Source organism: Vidua chalybeata, chromosome 1 (genome assembly GCF_026979565.1).
Source record: "Vidua chalybeata isolate OUT-0048 chromosome 1, bVidCha1 merged haplotype, whole genome shotgun sequence".
Lineage (NCBI taxonomy): Eukaryota > Metazoa > Chordata > Aves > Passeriformes > Viduidae > Vidua > Vidua chalybeata.
The window spans coordinates 111,357,377-111,376,051 of record NC_071530.1 but is presented as its reverse complement, the minus strand read 5'-3'; the positions used below and the strand labels follow the sequence as shown (position 1 = coordinate 111,376,051).

The 18,675-nt window shown below is 46.6% G+C and overlaps 3 protein-coding genes and 1 long non-coding RNA gene across 4 annotated transcripts in view; 3 read left to right on the top strand and 1 right to left on the bottom strand.

Moving 5' to 3' along the window:
• The window catches only part of PRKDC (protein kinase, DNA-activated, catalytic subunit), an 81,601-nt gene extending 79,805 nt beyond the window's left edge, over window positions 1–1,796 (top strand). The window contains exons 85-86 of the mRNA XM_053952824.1: window positions 274–413; window positions 1,428–1,796. Of these exons, the coding sequence (XP_053808799.1) occupies window positions 274–413; window positions 1,428–1,632 (345 nt within the window). The 3' untranslated portion in view covers window positions 1,633–1,796. The remainder of the gene's footprint in view (window positions 1–273; window positions 414–1,427) is intronic.
• Window positions 1,797–10,046: 8,250 nt separating this feature from the next.
• Window positions 10,047–11,814, top strand: CEBPD (CCAAT enhancer binding protein delta). Its single transcript, XM_053938405.1, has one exon. The coding sequence runs from the start codon at window positions 10,312–10,314 to the stop codon at window positions 11,338–11,340; it is 1,029 nt and encodes a 342-aa protein (XP_053794380.1). The 5' UTR covers window positions 10,047–10,311; the 3' UTR covers window positions 11,341–11,814.
• Window positions 11,815–12,489: 675 nt separating this feature from the next.
• On the top strand, window positions 12,490–18,675 carry LOC128785682 (uncharacterized). The gene is made up of 5 exons (XR_008429987.1): window positions 12,490–12,757; window positions 13,763–13,896; window positions 14,357–14,502; window positions 14,579–14,674; window positions 18,528–18,675. It is a non-coding gene; the product is annotated as an uncharacterized LOC128785682 (long non-coding RNA).
• Window positions 13,369–18,675, bottom strand: part of SPIDR (scaffold protein involved in DNA repair) — a 195,817-nt gene continuing 190,510 nt past the window's right edge. Inside the window, exons 18-20 of the mRNA XM_053938390.1 lie at window positions 16,816–16,930; window positions 16,269–16,322; window positions 13,369–13,877 (exon numbers count right to left, since the gene is read on the bottom strand). Coding sequence (XP_053794365.1) covers window positions 13,743–13,877; window positions 16,269–16,322; window positions 16,816–16,930 — 304 coding nt within the window. The 3' untranslated portion in view covers window positions 13,369–13,742. The remainder of the gene's footprint in view (window positions 13,878–16,268; window positions 16,323–16,815; window positions 16,931–18,675) is intronic.

The window sequence follows — 18,675 nt, the reverse complement described above, 5'->3', positions numbered from 1 at the left end:
ACTTTCTACATTCAACCTCTTAAATTTACATAACAGCACTGTATATATCAAAGTAATAGTTGCAGACAAAAAAAAAAAAATCTGAAACTAGTTGCACTTCAGCAACTTCAATTGTAAATTAAAGTCATTGGCAAGTTAGATATTATCTCACTGCTTTGTCCTCCACTGCATTTGCAGTTAAGATACTGGCTTGACTTGATATGATCTGCAGCTTAAAAGCCTTTTTCAAGTGTGTGATTTATGATAAATAGGACAAATATATTTTCTCCTTAGAACTTTGAACAAAGACAGCTGAAAAAAGGAGGCACATGGATTAAGGAAATAAACACATCTGAAGTAAACTGGTACCCTTTACAAAAGGTCAACTATGTCAGAAGAAAGCTTACAGGTGCCAATCCAGCAATAATCACTTGGTAAGATGCTCTTCTTTTTCTTTAAACTGCTCCACTAAGAACTTTGGAAGGCTCCTGAGTCAGATTTTGCTCCCTTTGGATAGAATGGAGGCTAGGAAAAGAGAAGAGACAGACAGGGCAAAATTTCAGCAAACCTTCTGTCAGAATCATTTTGGTCCACGTACAAGCTCTCTGAATCACCCTGCCAGCCAAAACACCAGATATTATCCTGTGAGTTTTCTTGCTCCAGCTCAGGCCTTCTGAGCAGTTTTACTGCTCCTGGCAACACATGCCTCCCCTCCCTGTCAGGCTGCTTAATTTCATACTCCTCAGTCCTACTGTTCTTTAAAGCAGTCTCCACTGCTTTTAGGGTAGGGATAATATTTAAATTAATATATGCTTCTGATGGAGGATTGCTTGAAATGGAACCTGTACCAGCTGTAGGGGAGGCATGGAGGAAACCTGCTTATGAGAAACATCCAATTCAAATCTGGTTTCATTCTCAGGTTATTTATGTCAGTCTAGTCAAGTCTAGCTCAAGCCAGAATGTCTTTTAAGTTCAGTTAAAAGTACAATTAATCCCTTCCCTCCTCTCTTAAAAAGTAATTTTGGATTAATCAGGGCAAAGAAAGCAAGCCTGTTTTAAAACCATACAAATATTGAAAAGTGCAGGACTTGGGAGGAGTCCCTTTTGCGGTCAAGGCTGAACTGGAAGAGGCAGCAAAATACTTATTATAGGCACAAATCAGGAGAACAGGTAAAGAGATCAACAGCTTGGATGTGAGCTGCTGCATCCTTCTTTCAGCTGGAGACCTTTGACAAGATTGGCATATTCATGGTAAATACCCACTAGTAAAGGACGCCTGAAACCACCAGTCTTCACTGGCCAAGCCTTCCACAGCTCTTGGGCAGCCTCCACATCTTGATCTCAATTCAAGCTTTATTTTTCAAGTGCTGTTTTGTATTTAAAAATCCATCTGGGATTTTTTGCTTGTTTCTTTTAGTAAGAGATTATTTTTGTGTTCTCAATTTCAGCGATGAGCTGCGTCTGGGCCACGAGTGGTCGCCTGCTTATAATGATTTTGCAGCTGTGGCTCGTGGTAACTCTAATCATGATATCAGAGCCAAAGAGCCAGAGGATGGACTTTCAGAGGAGGCCCAAGTGAGATGTCTCATCGATCAAGCAACAGACCCCAATATTCTTGGCAGAGTCTGGGAAGGATGGGAACCCTGGATGTGAGGAACTGCCATCTACAACTCTGTCTGCCAAGGGGACCTGTACCCTAAAACACAGCTGCAACCAGATCAGAATTTTAAGGCCAAAAAGGAAAAAAACTCTTAACTATTTTTATCACCAGTTAACTTGACTAATAGAGAAAATAAACTTTTTGTATTAAAGCTGTATTCAAATAGTGATTTTTGTTTCTTTTTTAAAATTATTTTTCTTGTGTGTGGTTCCATAACAAAGCAGCTTTATTTTCTTTGTTTTAAAATCAATGTGGAAAGAACTGGAAAGGCTATAGAGCTTAAAGATTTATTTGAAAAGCACTCAGATCCCTCAGTGGAAAGCACAAATTCATACTCCACAAACTTGTGGGCATCAGTGCAGTGGTGTAGTGAGTCTGTGCTTTTCTTTTGCAGAGACCTTGATGACAATCAACTGAACCCATTCTGCAGCCACACATTATTTGTAGTTAAAACTGGAAGATTTTCATATGAGGAGTATCAGTGGACCACATGGTGAAATGAAACAGAAAATGGCTCTTAGCTCTCGATAACACCTAAAGTACCTGAACAGCTTCTTCATTACTGGATAGTGAGATGAAACTGTTTTTAGCAATTAGAGGTTATACCCTGTTATCTTTGTCCTTTGAAAGTCTGCACTGCTCACACTGTGTTATTTCCAAATTATTGTTTGTCCCAAGCCAGAAGTAGTCACTGCCGACAGAGTTGAGCACGGTAAGCTTCTTGCCATAACTGCAGCGCAGCACAGGAATGTCTACTGCACTTTGGAATTTGCTTATGCCAAACTCTGGAGGTTGTGCCAGATGTGACTCTTTGTCTCCAGCAGCCAGTTCTCAGGTGTGCTGGGTTTGGCTGGGATTGAGTTCATTTTCTTCAGAGTAGCTGGAGTGGGGCTGTGGTTTGGATTTGTGCTGTTGAAATTGTTGATAACACAGGGCTGTTTCATTATTGCTGAGCAGGGTGTGCACAGAGGCAAGGCTTCTTCTGCCTGACACCGTGAGGAGTCCAGGGGTGCACAGCCAGGATGGCTGAACTCCAACTGACCCAAGGGCTATCACATACCATAGGGTGTCCTGCTCAGCATGTAGAACTGGGGGAAGAAGGAGAACGGAGGGGGAGATGTTCAGAATGATGGTGTTTGTCTTCCCAAGTCACCATCATCCCAGCTTTCCTGGGGAGGGCTAGCCACCAGCCTGCCAGTGGAAAGTGGTGAATTAATTCCTTGTTTTGTTTTGCTTGTGTGCACAGCTTTTGCTTTAACATATTACCTGTCTTGATCCCAGCCCCTGAGTTTTCTCACTTTCCAGGTCTCTCTGGGGGGATTGAGGAGCAGCTCTGTGGGGCTGAACTCCCAGCTGAGCTTGAACTGCAGCAAGGGCAGTGAGGGAGAAAGATAATTCTCTCAAACACTACTGTTGCTCATTACCCAGATTTACTGTAGATATAGATTTCATTGAGGCTTTTAATAATCATCATAAAGGGTGTAATAAAAATGAGTCTTTGCCCTTTCACTGCCTACAAGATTTCCTTCCTGCCTCTGTGGCACTGGGGCAGTTCTGGTCTCACTGAGGGCCATGTGTGCTGCTGGCACAAGTCTCAAATGAATCGTCAGCTGGAGAGTAAAGAAGTCTGCCTTCTGGATACAACTCCATGAAAAACAATGAGGAAGATTGCTGAGGCCTAAAGAATGGGGAGGGAGCTTTTCTGTTTCAAATAATTTCCAGGAACAATTACTATTTGTTATCTTTCTTCTTAATAAACATACTCAATGGTTTGTGTCAATAGTGTTATAAAACAAGAAATTCAAGACATTTTTATCAGTTTATTAATTAAAAATATTATTCCATGTATTTTTTGTAGAGGAAACATTGAAAATTAAAACTAAACTTTCAGCTGTATACCTCATTTAAAAAGTTAATTTAGGGCACTTAACCACAAAAAGCTTCCAAATTTACCCATTTATAGAGATGATAATTAGTTGACAGTGAGGTGGAGATGTTTTTATAAAAGAGTTTGATACAGTCTGTGCTTATATACACTTCAGTAAGATGTCATGGTGTTTTGTTCTTTTGATCTCTGCTAACAATTAGGACTGCAATCTTATGACTAAAACTTGGTCAGGTGAGGTACCCTGGCTTTCATGCTGTCACTCTACAAATATGAGAAAGTTTAAAGCACAATAAAAAAGGCAACATGAAAAGGCAGGGGACATTTGGAAATTAAGTGGCTGGGTGTACGAGGTGTTTAATAGCACTTCTGGCACATACCTCAGATAGTTACTGGGTACTTTGACCTGCACTGCAGAGGACAGAGTTTAGGTTTATACTTTAACGAGGCTCTTCTCGTAGGATTTTTGATAACCTCAGCAACAGCAGATGTTTGTGCACAGCAGGCCTCCCTCCTTGGCCTTTGGGAAGGGTAGTTAGAGTGCAGCCTGGCCCTTCCTAGGGGAGGGAGCGAGGGGTCACCACCCAGCGCTCTCTGCCCCCTGAGGTCCACGGGGAACAGCCCTCAGGCTGGGGGTGAAAGCCTGTGAGACAGGCAAAAGTGACACGGGCTCAGAACGCGTTCATGACAATTTAAATAGTTAAAAGCTCCATTTTGGCCCTAGAATAAACACAGTAGTGAGAAGCCTCAGCTACATCAGCCCTTATTAGTCATGTGTTTGTCTAGCTCATGTGTCAGCTGAGGCACAAAGCACGAGGCTGCTGGGTCTTCAACACAGAGACACATCCTGTGCACAGCAAGCGGAGTTTCCCTAACTTTCTTTAGGGAGCTTTCACCATGAATGGTCCTGGAAATAACCTCCAACACAAGTGAATGGCAGCTGCTGTTGCCAGGCCTGGCTGCTCTCAGTAAGATGCAGCAGCTGAGTGGAAAGGCTGGAGCCAGCCTGTGAAGCAGCAAGGAAGGTACAATGCAAAACCTCAGGTTGCTGGGCTCGGTGCTTTATGGGGCGGGTTTATTTGGAAAAGAGTTAAGATGATGTGAAGATCAGAGTTAGAGACCACATCAGGTCTCATGATGCAAAATAAAACTTGGGAACTATTCACAAGCACGGCAGAGTATTTCCTTCTCAGATTAAATAATCAGATGGATGGGCACTATATCTGGAAGCACATTAGTTGCAGCTAAAAAGTTATGTAAAACATTAGCATATATTCTCACTAGATTTTTCTTAGAGTATAGAATGATGTCATGTTTCAGCTAATCCTTACCATCCCTGCCAATCTTATAATTTCCCTCTAGCTAAGAATAACAGTACTGCTGAATCCAGAGGAAAACTCTGGAACTGCCGCCTACTGCCTCCTTTCCCAGCTGATAGAGAGGTTTCTGCATGCTGCTTCTTGTGCTCAAGATTTTCCCCCTTAGTCCCCACCACTGCCCCCCAGGTTAAATGTTCTCTTGAGGTCTCTGTGGCTGAGAGGTGATACAGCACCAGCACACATTTGGGCACAGGAAGGAGGGTATGAGCTTTCCACAAAAACAATGAATTGGGCTCATATTCAGGTATGGAATAAGGAATTTCCTACAGCTCTTCTGGTCTCACACTTACAGGCTGGGCCAGCTGCTTCCAAAAGTAAGCATCTATATATAGAGAGAGACACTTCTGCCCAAAAGTCTTGTTTTTCAAAATCAAGGATAAGGATTTATTACCTCTGCTTTAAAACTTTTTTTCCCCTGAGGCTGAGGGTCTGCCGAGTCACTTTATTAATACTGTGCCTCATTTGGAAATTACATGGGCTTCAAAATTTTAATTTTTAAGTTATGCTGCCTGTAAGAAATGGCACCTATGCAGAAAGCTCACACCCTGGCAGAGACTCACAGCACCAAATGGTGTCACTGGTCTTGTAGCAAAACTACCAAAGATACACGCCTTATGTCAAAGATAGATGTGTCCAGAATAGGGTGTTTAGAAGGTTATTTTCTTGTTGCAAAAAGGTTGGGAAGTTTTTTGGGCCACAGAGATGATCAGAGAGTTGAAGCACTCTTCAGTGAAGGCAGGCTGAGAGGTTGTTCAGCCTAGGGCAAAGAAGGTTCTGGAGAGACCCCATTGTGGCCTTTCAGTACCTAAAGGGAGCTTGCAGGAAAGACTGAGAGGGACTTTTTATCAAGGTCTGTAGTGACAGGACGAGGAGGAATGGTTTCAAACTGAAAGTGGTTAGGTTTATATTAGATACTAGGAGGAATCACTTTTCCCTGTGAAAGTGATGAGACACAGGAACAGAAAAGGTGTGGATGCTCCATCCCTGGAAGTGCTCAAGGCTCTGAGCAACCTGAGCTAGTGGAAGTTGTCCCGACCCATGGCAGGAGGGTCGGAACTAGATGATCATTAAGGTCCCTTCCAACCCAAACCATTCTGATAACATGAAGGAGTGGCCATAAGGGACTGGAAAAGTTTGGGTTGCAGTTTCCACATTATTTACAGGGTGGGGTTTTTCTTCATATTTTTGATGGATAGAAAAAGGAAACACTGACTCTACTTGTCCATTACACAGTAAATTATAGCACACAAGATTTAATTCGATTACACAGAAGATGTAGCTGTCAATTTGATCATATGAATGGAGATTCATGCAAAACCTGTATCAGGAAAAAGTTCTGAGTATCCACCAAGGAGTGTGAGAAAACAAGGAGCACAGGTTCTGAGGCATTTTGCTGCAGTAGCACTTGGCCTTTTGGGACCCTGGTATGTGGACGATCTTATTCAGCAGCTCAGCAGCCACAGGTGCAGCTGGACAAACCCAGCCTGGGCTGACACCGCTGGGGCTTAAATTTGCCTGCAGCAAGACAAAACACAGAGCTTCAACTAAACGAGCTAAAAGGAAAAATCCTTTCAATTATCATCAAGTTCTTCAGCTGCTAAGAGTAGGGAGGCCACAGGCAGGATCAGTGCAATGATGTACAAGTGATGTACTTGTACATGGACAGTGCAATGATGTACAAGTGATGTACTTGTACATGGACAGTGCAATGATGTACAAGTGACAAGCAAAATGCTGTGACAGTGCTTGAGGACAAGGGAGAGACACGAGCCCTGACAGAGGTGGCAGCGAGGGGCTGTCCAGCAGTCACCGTGCTGGCTGACAAGAGCCACCACCAACCTCAGGCAGGTACTGTTCCTCCCTAGGAGTGTGCAGGCAGGTTTTTTGACTCTTCTCAGGTCCCATTCCCTTGTCAGCCCCCATGTGCCATTGCTGGCTTCCAGCTGATGAATGAAAGGATACTTGCACTCCTGCTGCTTCTTGCAGGGAGGAGAAACCCAGCAAACCAGTCATTCATCTTTTTCCCCCTTATCAGCTTGGTCTTCATCCATGAATCCTCCAGGACCTGAGGTCCTGCTGGTGCTGTCTCAAGTCCGTAGCATCAAAAGCAGAGAAGGGCTCCTTAGGCATCCCAGACACAACCTTGCCACACTCCCAGTCCCACTGTCCCAAAAAGTCCTGCATGCCTGGCTGGGTTGCTGGAGGTGAGCATGCTGAGACATTTCCCTTTTTCCTTACCTTCCCTGAGTGGCCTGTCCTCTATTCATGAGGAAAAGCCAGTCAGAAAACAGTGTGATTTAACTGCTGTCCCTGAAGGGGTCAGGGTCCTGGTGTTTCTCAGATTCACAGCCAGCAGTCCAGAGTAAGTTTAAGTTTTGTCTTTTTTCTGCTTCTTAGAGAAAAGTTCCTTGTCCTTTCTTGCCAGGTTTAAATACTTTCCTTGATTTGGAGCATGAACCTCAAGCAAGTTTTAAAGAATTTATTCTGACATTCAGATGATCACCTGCTTCTTACTGCTGTTTAAAATTACTGGATCCCAGAGACAAGCCATGACTCGGTGGGTCAGGTACTCAGCAGGACAGATGAGGGAAACCAAGGGCTTGTCTGTACTTCTCTGCTCATGAAATTACATATGCAGATGGGAACAGATTCAGCTGCTGAGATGCCAGACAAATCCACCCCAGGAAACAGCAGAGCATGGATGTCATCCTGCCTCCAGTATACTGCTTTGCTAAGTGCCAGGTATCACTTGCTTACATGCTCCTGGATGCTTCGCTGCAGGTGCTGCAGCACCCCAGGGTTTCACATCCTGCATGGCATGTGGGAGAACCCCCTCAAACATTCTCCTGAAATCACACATCCCAGGCTCAGCAACAAACCCAACCAACTCACCCTCCAGGGGGTGGCTCCTGCTGCTTGGGTTTGTGGGACAGGCATTGACAGGTCCAACCACAAGTTCTGAACACACCTCCAGGTCCTGAAGACCCTGCAGGCAATGCTGCACCCTCTGTGGTGGGGCTTAGATGTGACACAGATGGCTTATATTGAGGTTTACACAGCAGTTCTGTGCCTTCTATTGAGGGATTTTGAGAATGTAATTGCCAGGAGGCAAGGTGCCCAGTGGGGGTCGGGTGACCTGGCTGGGAATTAGGTGTCTTTTTTGGAGTAACACATGATGGGCATTAAATAGGCATGTTCAGGCTGGCACAGTGGCATGCCAATGCTGGCTGACCTTTGGGGTAAGGACTGCGGTGAGCTGGAAGTGTAACACAGCTCTGCATGCAAACAGTTAAATGAGTGCTTTCCAAGACAAATCATAATTTTATGGCTACAATGGGTGAGATCTCACTCCTTCCAGCAGAGCAAGGGGAGAGATAGCAGACATCAGACTGCATCTCATTTCTAACTACCTTCCCATGTCTCATGCACACACTCTACATTTCATACAGAGTAAAAGGGTCCAGGAGCACCATGTTCCCTGCTGGATAGGTGACAGGGAACAGGCCAGGGATGGGTGGTGCAGAGCTGTGCATCATGAACAGACCCCAGCGAAGGTCTGGAGTATATAGAAGGCAAAAAATAACATGCAAAATTGTTTGGGGCATATTATTTCTTTGACAATGTGGAAAAAACAAAAGCAACCATTTCTTGTGTCACTGTCAAGTTCAGTGGTTAATGCTGGTGTAGATGGAGGTTGTGTGTAGATAGAGGTTCTGTGATCAATTCTCTGATGAGAAAGGAAATCAAGTTAATTTAAACATGATATGTCTGGCAGCGCTAGAGTTAAAAGCAAAGCCTCTCCAAGCGAAACCTTAGCTGCCAGATGTAAAACCTCACCTGCCAGGCACTGCACACTTGCCCTGATCCCACAAACCTTCCCACGTGGAGTTTACATCCAAAGGGAGAGCATGTACCAGTCTTGTTCCAGCTACTTATGTTAAAATACACACCCCTGTGATAAACAGCTGCGGTCCTGCAACAGCTGCGGTGGCGGCAGATGGAGCCCTGCCCGGAGAGGGGCAGCAGGCCCGGCATGACCGGCACGTACCCACGGTCCCCAGAAAGCCACCTCCGGGCGAGTGGCTCTGCGCTCCGCAGGGCACAGCTCCATGCCAGCAGCGTCAGCTGGGTGCTGGGCTGGAAAGTCGGCGCCTGGGATAGTCCTATCTTAAATATAGAAGGGTCTTCTGGAAGATAAATAAATAACTTTTTTTTTTTTTTTTTTAAGTAAATTTAAGGGCGTTTTGTTGTGCGTTTCTTTACTAATTCAGTCAGTGGAGCACCTGGGGGTGGAGCCAGGGTTTTAGAAATTATTGTGGAACTAGAAAACTTATCTTTTAGCTGAAAGTATTTTCAGTTTCCTGGTACTTGCCAATTTAGTAGTAGTAGTTTGTGGGATGCAAGGAGTGGCAGGGGTCAACAACATGTATAATAACTTAATGTAAAGTTTTAAGACGCATAACTTCATGCAGACAGCGTGAGGCAGCTAAAGATGCCTCAGAGACCCCTGTCCCACCAGAGGGTCCTGCCAGAAGAAATCCAAGTGGCCACCCTCTCCCCTCAGCGGCGGATTTACATCCTCCTCGAGGGAAGCTGCCCGTGCTCCAGCGAAGGGAGATGAGCCTCCGGAGGGCGCTCGGGTGATACACAGAGACACGCGTGGGGCAGGCAGCATCTTCCCCGTATCGCTCCATCCCAGGCGCCGCTGGGGAAGCGCGTGGGGGGATGCAGCATGGTGCTGGTGGCGGTGGCGGGGTAAAATCAGCGTTTTCAGCCAGTTTTTTCCGCTGGCCCGCGCGGGAAAGCCAACACTCAGCCGGGGGAATGGGGTGCCGGTACCGGCGTCGGGGCGGCGCTCCCCGGGGACGGGACGGTGCGGGGAGAGCAACAGGCGCCCGAAAGGCTCCCGCACCGTCCCATGCCCGTGGTGGGGGCACCTCGGACCGCGGCCACCCTCCGCCGGGAGGTGGCAGCTCGCTGCGGCGGCAGCCCTGCCTCCGCGGCCGCGCACCCCACCCGCTCCCGCCCCCGGGTCCCCGGGGGTGCCGGGAACAGTCGTTCCCCGTCATTGGGGCAGGAGGCGGGGCCCGCGCCGTATAAGAAGGGACCGAGCGGGCGTTTCACTCCCAGGTCCTGAGACGCCTTGTCCCATCCCCGCCTCCTACCGCTGCTCACGGCGTGACCCGAGCCCGGATCGGCCCCCTCGGGGAGGCGACGGCGGGGCTACAGCGGCAGCGCCGGTGCCACCGAGCAGTAGCAGCGGCAGCGGTGTGAACAGCGGCAGCAGCAGCCCCGCTCCCACCTGCCCGTGACAGAGGCTGGAGCTGCGACCGTCGCGGAGCGGCGTCTGGTGCCCGCGCTCCGGAGCCCCCGCGCCGCGGCCGTGCGGCGCCGCGTCCCGCTCGCCGATGAGCGCCGCCGCTCTCTACAGCCTGGACTCCCCGGCATGTTATAAGAGCTGGTGCCTGGAGCCCGCCAACTTCTACGACGCCAAGGTGGGCAGCGGCGGCGGGCCGGGTCCCGCCTGCAAGCCGGGGGCCCGCGGCGGCTGCGGGATGAGCGGCGAGGAGGCGGGGGGCGGCCTGGGGGGCAGCGGCACCAACCTGGCGGAGCTGAGCGCCGCCGCCCCGGCCATGTACGAGGACGAGAGCGCCATCGACTTCAGCTCCTACATTGACTCCATGTCTGCCGTGCCCAACCTGGAGCTCTGCAACGACGAGCTCTTCGCCGACCTCTTCAACAGCAACCACAAGCCCGAGCGGGGCGGGGAATACGGCGAGTACTTGCCACCGGGCGGCGGCGCCGGCCGCGACCCCGCCAAGGACCTCGGCGCTGCCATGACCACCCTGCTGGGCTCCGAGCCCCGCACCGCCTCCTCCTCCTCCTCCTCCTCTTCCTCCTCCTCCTTCTCCTCCCGCGGCGCTCTGAAGCAGGAGCCGGACTGGAGCGACAGCGACCTCTCCTCCTCTCTGCTGCCCTCGCAAATCGCCACCTGCGCCCAGACCATCATGAACCTGAGCGGGCAGCCCACGCCGCCCACGTCCCCCGAGCCGCCGGGCAGCAGCTCCCCCTCCAGCTGCAGCACCCGCTCGCCGGGCCCCGCCGCCGCCGCCGTGCCCGGGCCGGCGCAGGGCGTCCCGCCGCCCGCCGCCGCCGGGGGCAAGGAGCGGGGCGGCAAGAAGTGCGTGGACAGGTTTAGCCCCGAGTACCGGCAGCGCCGGGAGCGCAACAACATCGCCGTGCGCAAGAGCCGCGACAAGGCGAAGCGGCGCAACCAGGAGATGCAGCAGAAGCTGCTGGAGCTTTCGGCCGAGAACGAGAAGCTGCACAAGAAGATCGAGCAGCTCACCCGGGACTTGACCAGCCTCCGGCACTTCTTCAAGCAGCTGCCCAGCGCTTCTTTCCTGCAGCCCGGCTCGGGCACCGACTGCCGGTAACCGGGGGGGAGCGGGACGGAGAGACGGACTCCGGGAGACGGTGGATAAATACCTCAGAGGGCCGTGCCGAGCCTTGTCGGGCCGTGCCGCGGCGCCCCGGGCCGGGCCGGGCGCGGCATGAGGCGCGGAGCCGCGGCGGGACCTGCCGGCCCGCGGCCGCGCTTGGAATGCGGCAGCGACGTGGAGCGATGCCTGGGTCTTTCACCGCGAAACTTGCGAAAAAGGGAAAAAAAAGCTAAATATATTATTTTTTTTTCTTCTCTCCCCTTAAATTATTTTTGTAATGGTAGTTTTCGTCTTTTCTACATTTTACTCATACCGATGCAGCTATGGTACATCTGTTAAAATGATTCAAAATCCCATGTATTTTAGACAGTAGGATTGAAAAAAAAAAAAAAAAAGACTGAGCATGCTCAACCTTTTATATCAATTTTTACAGCATTTCTAAGAATAAAGAAAAGCATTTTAAATCAACCCTGCTCTCGTTTGCTCTGTGTCGTGACAGCAACCGGCTGGCGGCGGGAAATGCTGTGCTGCCCGGGAGGGGGCTGAACACGGGCGGGGAACACGGCGAGGGGGTCCCGTGGGCCGAGAGGGGAGGTGAGGGCAAGCGCGGGGCGAGGGCCCCTGCGTTACTTCCCGAAGCATCCAGAGAGCGATGCAGGGGTGGGAACAACCGTGAGACCCCTTGGCCGCGGTGGCTGCGAAGTCTGCTCCCCCCGGAGCCGCATCGCTGGGCCGGAGTGCTGAGTCAGGGGTTGCCGTGGCGCTGGTGGGACCGAGCAGCTGCACATCAAGAGAGAATGCTCTGTGAGCAGGACTCTGCCAGAAATACCATATTTTATATCTTAAAAAAAACAAAACAAAACAAAAAAAAAAGTGCATAGGACTAGAAGAACACCATTAAAAGAATACCACTAGTTAATATTCCTGTTAAAAAAAACTTCCAAGGGGTTTCCATTCTAGATAATGCAAAGTTGCACCTACACTAACATGTTCCATAGCAGGGACCAGAGCTCACCTCAGTAGTGAGTCTCAGAGGTGTTGATGCACCCTCAGGCTTCAGCCCACTGCAGGAGCTGGACACTTTCACTAATCCTGGCTAGTGAAAGTGAGAGTGGGCAACTGCTGCTCATCACAGAGTCAGTGGTCACAAAGACTTTCACTGATCCTTGCTAGTGACAGAGCGGCAACGCTGCTGCTCATCGGGGCAACTTGTCTAAATTTCAGTAGTGCAGTGTTAGAGCACCTACAGCATCTCTAGGGCACTGGCAGAAAAATGGCCTGACACAACAAGCACCTCCAGTTTTTCCAGAGACTCAAGTCTTAAATGGTTTTGAAGGGGCAACCCCAATCTCACATACAGACCTCTACACAGGAATGGGCTGTCATCTCTTTTTTCCTTACAGGGAGGCAGGTAAGAGACTGAAATGCTTGGAGGTGGTGGGGAAAAAAAGGGCATTCAAAAGCTGGGTCATTTATTTAGTAATTGTGACATCCATAAGACTTTTCACTATTGGCCTGAGCTGCAGAAATGACCAGTGTGGCAAGTTTGCTGTTCCTTCTCTGCTGGTTAATCACATATGGGACCTGTGCTAAAACCACTCGTTCCTCCTCCTCTGACTTGTAAGGGGCTTTTAAACACTGTGAAAGAGTAAGGGGGAAAAAAAATCACACAGTCTCTAATTCTTAAATTAACTCTTGCAATGCCCTCAGAGGAAGATTTTGGCATTTATCTGATCTGTAGTCTCCACAGTCTGGGTCGGGGTAGTTGTGTGGCCTACTGGTGATGCAGTTTGCTGCTTACCCATAAAAGAAACTACAGTGAAACACCCGCTTTGTGGGGAGCTACAGATAACACACAACTTCTATGCTAAGAGACCAATTAGCTGTAAAACATTAATTTTATATGTGTCCAAATCTCTGTCTTTATAACAACTATTGCAAAGTGATAACTCAGAATTCACATAACACACAGCGTTTTGCAGCAGGTCTGGGATATACTGATAAAACTCAGCTTAAACCAACTGCCATAGCAAGGTATTTATTTCAAAAATATCAGTAAATTTTTTTCAATTGACACATAATAAATACAGTAATATTAAAAATAAAAATAAATCACAACCATTCAAAACGTACAGAAAAAGATGTTTTACATTACATAACAGCAAACACAACAAAGAACTGTATTCTTAGATTCTGCACTGATCAGAAAAAGGAGAGTTGAGAAAGCTGAACAATATATAGATCTTTTTTCAGTGTTAGCACAATGTGCTTTATAAATCACAGTTTTAATAAACTATCTTAATGCTTATCACACTTGCATTATACATTATCTGTGGCACTAGTTAACAGATAATCGCATTACAAAGTCCACAGATACCATAATAGCTGACTAGAGTTCAACTCTGTCTTGCTGCAGCTTCCAGAAGAACAATTTCCTCCAGCGCAACACAGTTGGGGTGACTGGTTATGGAGTGGACGTAGCAGTTCAATAACCCCACCTCCTTTCCCAGCACGCTCTGCACCTCGTAAGTCTGCAGAAATAAAAGCATGGTGAGTAAAACAAACAGTGCTGGACGTTCTGTTCTAGGCAGCATTCAGCTGGGAAGATGCAGCATGCAGGATCCTCTTCCAACAGACAATTTTTTTAAAGGACTAGGAAAGTGCATTAGAACTAATGGAAAGCATGAATATATTAGATTTTCAGTAATTAGATCACACTCCTGTCTCAGTTGCTGCCCTACCAGGCTTTAAAAATGAACTGTTTAAAAAATAAAAAAGTTACTGTGACTTTGAACTCAGTTTTGCTGAAGCATAACCTACACAAGCTCCCTTTATCTTCCTTTCTGACACTTGCAGGCTTTCATGCGTGCTGGCAATGCGTATATACATACTATACATTGATTACCTGTGCTAACTGATCCACTAAAGGAAAAAACATTTTGTAACCCTTCTTACTCTCCTCCCTCTCCCCCCTTTTAACCTTTTGTTGTTCATGCATTACCACCACCAGCACCAGCTCAGTCCCTCCTGTTTAATGATCTGACCGGCATTTAACCCACGAGTTGTGCCTGAGCGAATTTGCAGAGGCTGTGTTCTGTGTGGAGGAGAGGGATGCAAGGCTGGCATGCCTGCACTAAGAGGATAACACAAGAACTGGTAACACTCATAGCTGATATTTCACTTGAGAGGGTATCTCAGGTGGCAGATTCACATCCATTTCTTTCCTTAATAGGCCTTGCCTACAACAAGCCTCTGACTGTGCCCCTGCCTTCATCTGTGCTGTGCTTCTGTCCAGCTATGTGATACCCATGGCGTTGCCTGGTTCAAGGTATAAACAATCTTTTTTTCTTTTTTTTTTTTTCCTGGATTATTTTTCCCCCAGACCGGTTCTGCAGTCCAGTTCACCGTGCAGCTGCACAAACAACTCTACTGGTATAACAGAAGGGCTGCCACAAGGTGAAGAACAAGTAGCCAGGGCCAGTGATGGCTAAAACCAACCTCCCTGCCAAAAGAATTGATTACAAAGCTACACCCTTAGAAACTTTAGCAGCACTGGCAAAAAAATGCCACCTCAAGTGGTATTTCTTGTGACTAATCTTTATCCCTGTGTTTCAGCCAGGGAAGAAAAAAAAAATCTGAGTTGCCAGACTTCTAAATACTGGCATTATACACATTGATACATGAAAAAGAGGTCGTTTGAATTCCAATAACTCGAAAAAGAACTATGTTTTGCCAGTCTGTAACCAAACCAGACACATACTGTAAAACTCAGCAAGACTTGACTGCTATTAAGGGAGCAAATACATTTTGGAAATATCTTGTATCTCTTTGCTTAAATTAAATATACACCCTCCTCCAGTATAAAAAAATAATTTATTATTTCAGAGTAACTTTCCATTTTAAATATTACCCACAAATCCCACTAAAAGCATGGAGCACGTAATAGGAAAATACTGGAAAACTTGTAAGACAGGGAAAGCAAACTGGCCCCAGCACATATCAACTAACTGAAGATATTTAACTGGGATGATTAAACAAGACAACAAACTGACCTTTGCTCCCATCCACATGCAAGGGAGAGGGAAAATCTTGGAATCCTAATTGGACTTAATTACTTTCTGAAGGCTGCCGACCATCCAGCAGCCAATGCCAGCCAGGCACCTACCCAGGTGCCTCCCTCACCCACGATAAATCTGGGTCACTGTGCCAAGTGTCAGGGTTCTTCTGATATCTCAGATTAAAGGAATAACTACTTCACGATTACATAAACTGTACTTTAGCCCATGGATCTCCATAGCTCATGTGTGTTTCATTCATACAATTATGAAATAATATCTTGCATGCATTTTGCAAATTCTTTTACTATTTCCACCTGCCAGTACTTTCAGTGTTGTGCTGTTACAAAGTGGTTGTGATTTATAGGATTTAGAAGACCCAAAAGGTGGGATGCTTGGAGGGTATCTTTGCTGTCTTTGGATCCTCAGCCAGAGAATGGAGTCAAGCCCAGTACTGCCTGTGGCAGCTCTGAGTGCTCTTTGCAAGTAGGTCTGCAGATCCACAGCTGAGCTGAAGTTACAGAGCCCATCTGCTGCATCCCCCTTCTGAAAAGGAGGGTGTGAGTCTGATGAGATGGCAGGGTATCAGCAGCTGGAAGGTGGGATTGCCAAAGGACACAGCCCTCTCAAATCACAGCCTGGACATGGGGGAAAAAAAAAATCATTTCAACTTGTAGTGAAATCTCTTACCACTCCTAGTGCAGTTCTGAAGTGAACTGCCTGGAAAGTTAGAACCTCCATCACTTTCAAGAGATTTTCAAGACCCTGCCACCACAAATCATGGCTGACCTGCCAACACATTGGTACTTTGCCTTTACGTTAAGTTCTGTAGTTTAACTTTCTTTGGTCAGCATTCATTATACCTACCCCATCCTCACTGGCAGAAGACATCAGGAGAGAAGAGATTGTCCTTTGCAACAGCTGGAATGACAAAATTCACAGGTTTTGTTCATGACAAAACTCTTAAGTGTGCAAAGACGTTCTGTTTGTAGTCATATAGAACAAAGATTTATCATTTTAATATCAAACAGTTTTGTTTCTCTGGCCAAGAAAGCAGAGGAAAGGTGACACAAAAGACGTTCAGAATGGAAGTCTAAAGATACAAATTCCTTTTAGACTGTGTAGACTGAGGTTTCCAAAGGCCCAACCTAACAAATTCCTTCATCTGGGCCATAGAACAGTTTGCAAACCTCAGGGTGAACTCAATGACTGCATTATTTGAGCAAGATCTGAGAACTGGGTTCTTAGCCCAATAAAACACAAGCTTAGTATTAGATTAAATTATGGGATAGTCTTACATATTTTAATTTGTCTTCTGACAGAACTGTTCACAGAAGTGTGGCTTAGAATACCTATGTGTCTACACATCTAGCCTAACTGCACCCAATACACCAGTGCTTATTTCATGCCATACCTTTACTTTTACCGTGCTTTGAGATCGGGATGGACAACTCAAGAAGACTTCCAGCTGCATTTTCAAAACTGGTGTTGTGACAATATCAGAGCACTGGTTGCAATATAGCAATTCTCTGAAACACGCAGATGGAAAAACAAATAAACAAACAAGCCATCAGTCACAAATCAAAATAAATAAACCCCCAATTAAAGTATTCTCTAAAATACTTTGCTGGTAGACTTTTAGTAACAAAGCCCTGGTAGAGATTCAGTTGATAATAGCAAATAGAACTCGTCTGTTGGCTGTAACTCTCCTGGAGGACCTAAACTCTTCTGGCAAAAGGATCTTCCTTTTATAATTTCTGGCAGCATGGAGAGAGGTTGCTATTTATAGTCATCCCACTTAAGCAAATATTAATCTCATAACCTCCTAAAAGTTATGGCAAAAGAAAATGTGTAGTATAGATTTGGCCAAAGTGAATTATTGACTTAGGCCCTCATTCAGCAAATGTTCAATGTTTTCAGTGCACTCTTAAGTCATGCACAAAATTAAGCTCAGCTCTAAGTGCTTGTTGGAAGCACTTCTTAAACAAATATTGATACTTCATTTGTTCTCCAAATGAAGCAAAAGTGTCCTTCACAGGTGAGATACTTTTTTAATTGGACTACACTACCATGTGAATATAGACACATCCTTATTTTTTGCATGACAGCATAATACAGGACACCTGGTTTTGATTTTCAGCCCTTTTTTTTTGTACAACAAAGCAAAAAGGGCGAATCTCTCTCATCTTTAGGAAAATATAATCTATTTCAGTAAGAACAACACAACTTACGATTTTTATAAGCTTTTTCAGTAGAATAAACCCCTTCCTTCCTTCCTTCCTTCCTTCCTTCCTTCCTTCCTTCCTTCCTTCCTTCCTTCCTTCCTTCCTTCCTTCCTTCCTTCCTTCCTTCCTTCCTTCCTTCCTTCCTTCCTTCCTTCCTTCCTTCCTTCCTTCCTTCCTTCCTTCCTTCCTTCCTTCCTTCCTTCCTTCCTTCCTTCCTTCCTTCCTTCCTTCCTTCCTTCCTTCCTTCCTTCCTTCCTTCCTTCCTTCCTTCCTTCCTTCCTTCCTTCCTTCCTTCCTTCCTTCCTTCCTTCCTTCCTTCCTTCCTTCCTTCCTTCCTTCCTTCCTTCCTTCCTTCCTTCCTTCCTTCCTCCCTCCCTCCCTCCCTCCCTCCCTCCCTCCCTCCCTCCCTTCCTCCCTCCCTCCCTCCCTCCCTCTGACTGCTCTTATCCCTTGGGCTTTTATTCCACCAGGTCTCACACTCTGCAAGCACAAGCTGTCTAGGCAGCTGCAGGGGAGGCTTTCCAAAATTGTGTCAGTGTGACACAGGTTCAGCATTTCAGGTGGCAACACGTCCTGTAGGATCAGTCCTCACATTCAGGACAAACATACTGCCAGAATTATTCAACATCCTTTTTAGAAAGGTGACAAATTTAATAGGTCTGAAATGCAATTCTTTCATACTTAGATAAATCGTAGCACAGATCATAGTCCAGTATAAAAATGAGGAACTTAAAATCAGACCTGTGGTTTATGGGCATATTTATTAAAAGCAATATTATAATGCAGTGGGCTATGAAACCTTTATAAGCAAGATTGGTTTAAAAAACAAGTAATAACTGCAAAAATCAAACTATTTCATATCTACTTGTACCTTTCTTCATATATTAATGTAACCTTGCAGGTTTTATCAGTTCATCAGCAATAAAAATACTACGTCTTAGCTCTAGGAAGGAGCAAAGTGCAGCCTGTGCCTGCAGGAATCATTGCATCACCTATTGCTGTTATGGCTACATCTACAAAACACCTGGAGTGCTCTGGAGCATGCTGAC

Excerpts from the sequence above, each read along its gene's own strand:
- CEBPD (XM_053938405.1), top strand. The coding sequence starts at position 10,312 with ATGAGCGCCGCCGCTCTCTACAGCCTGGACTCCCCGGCATGTTATAAG.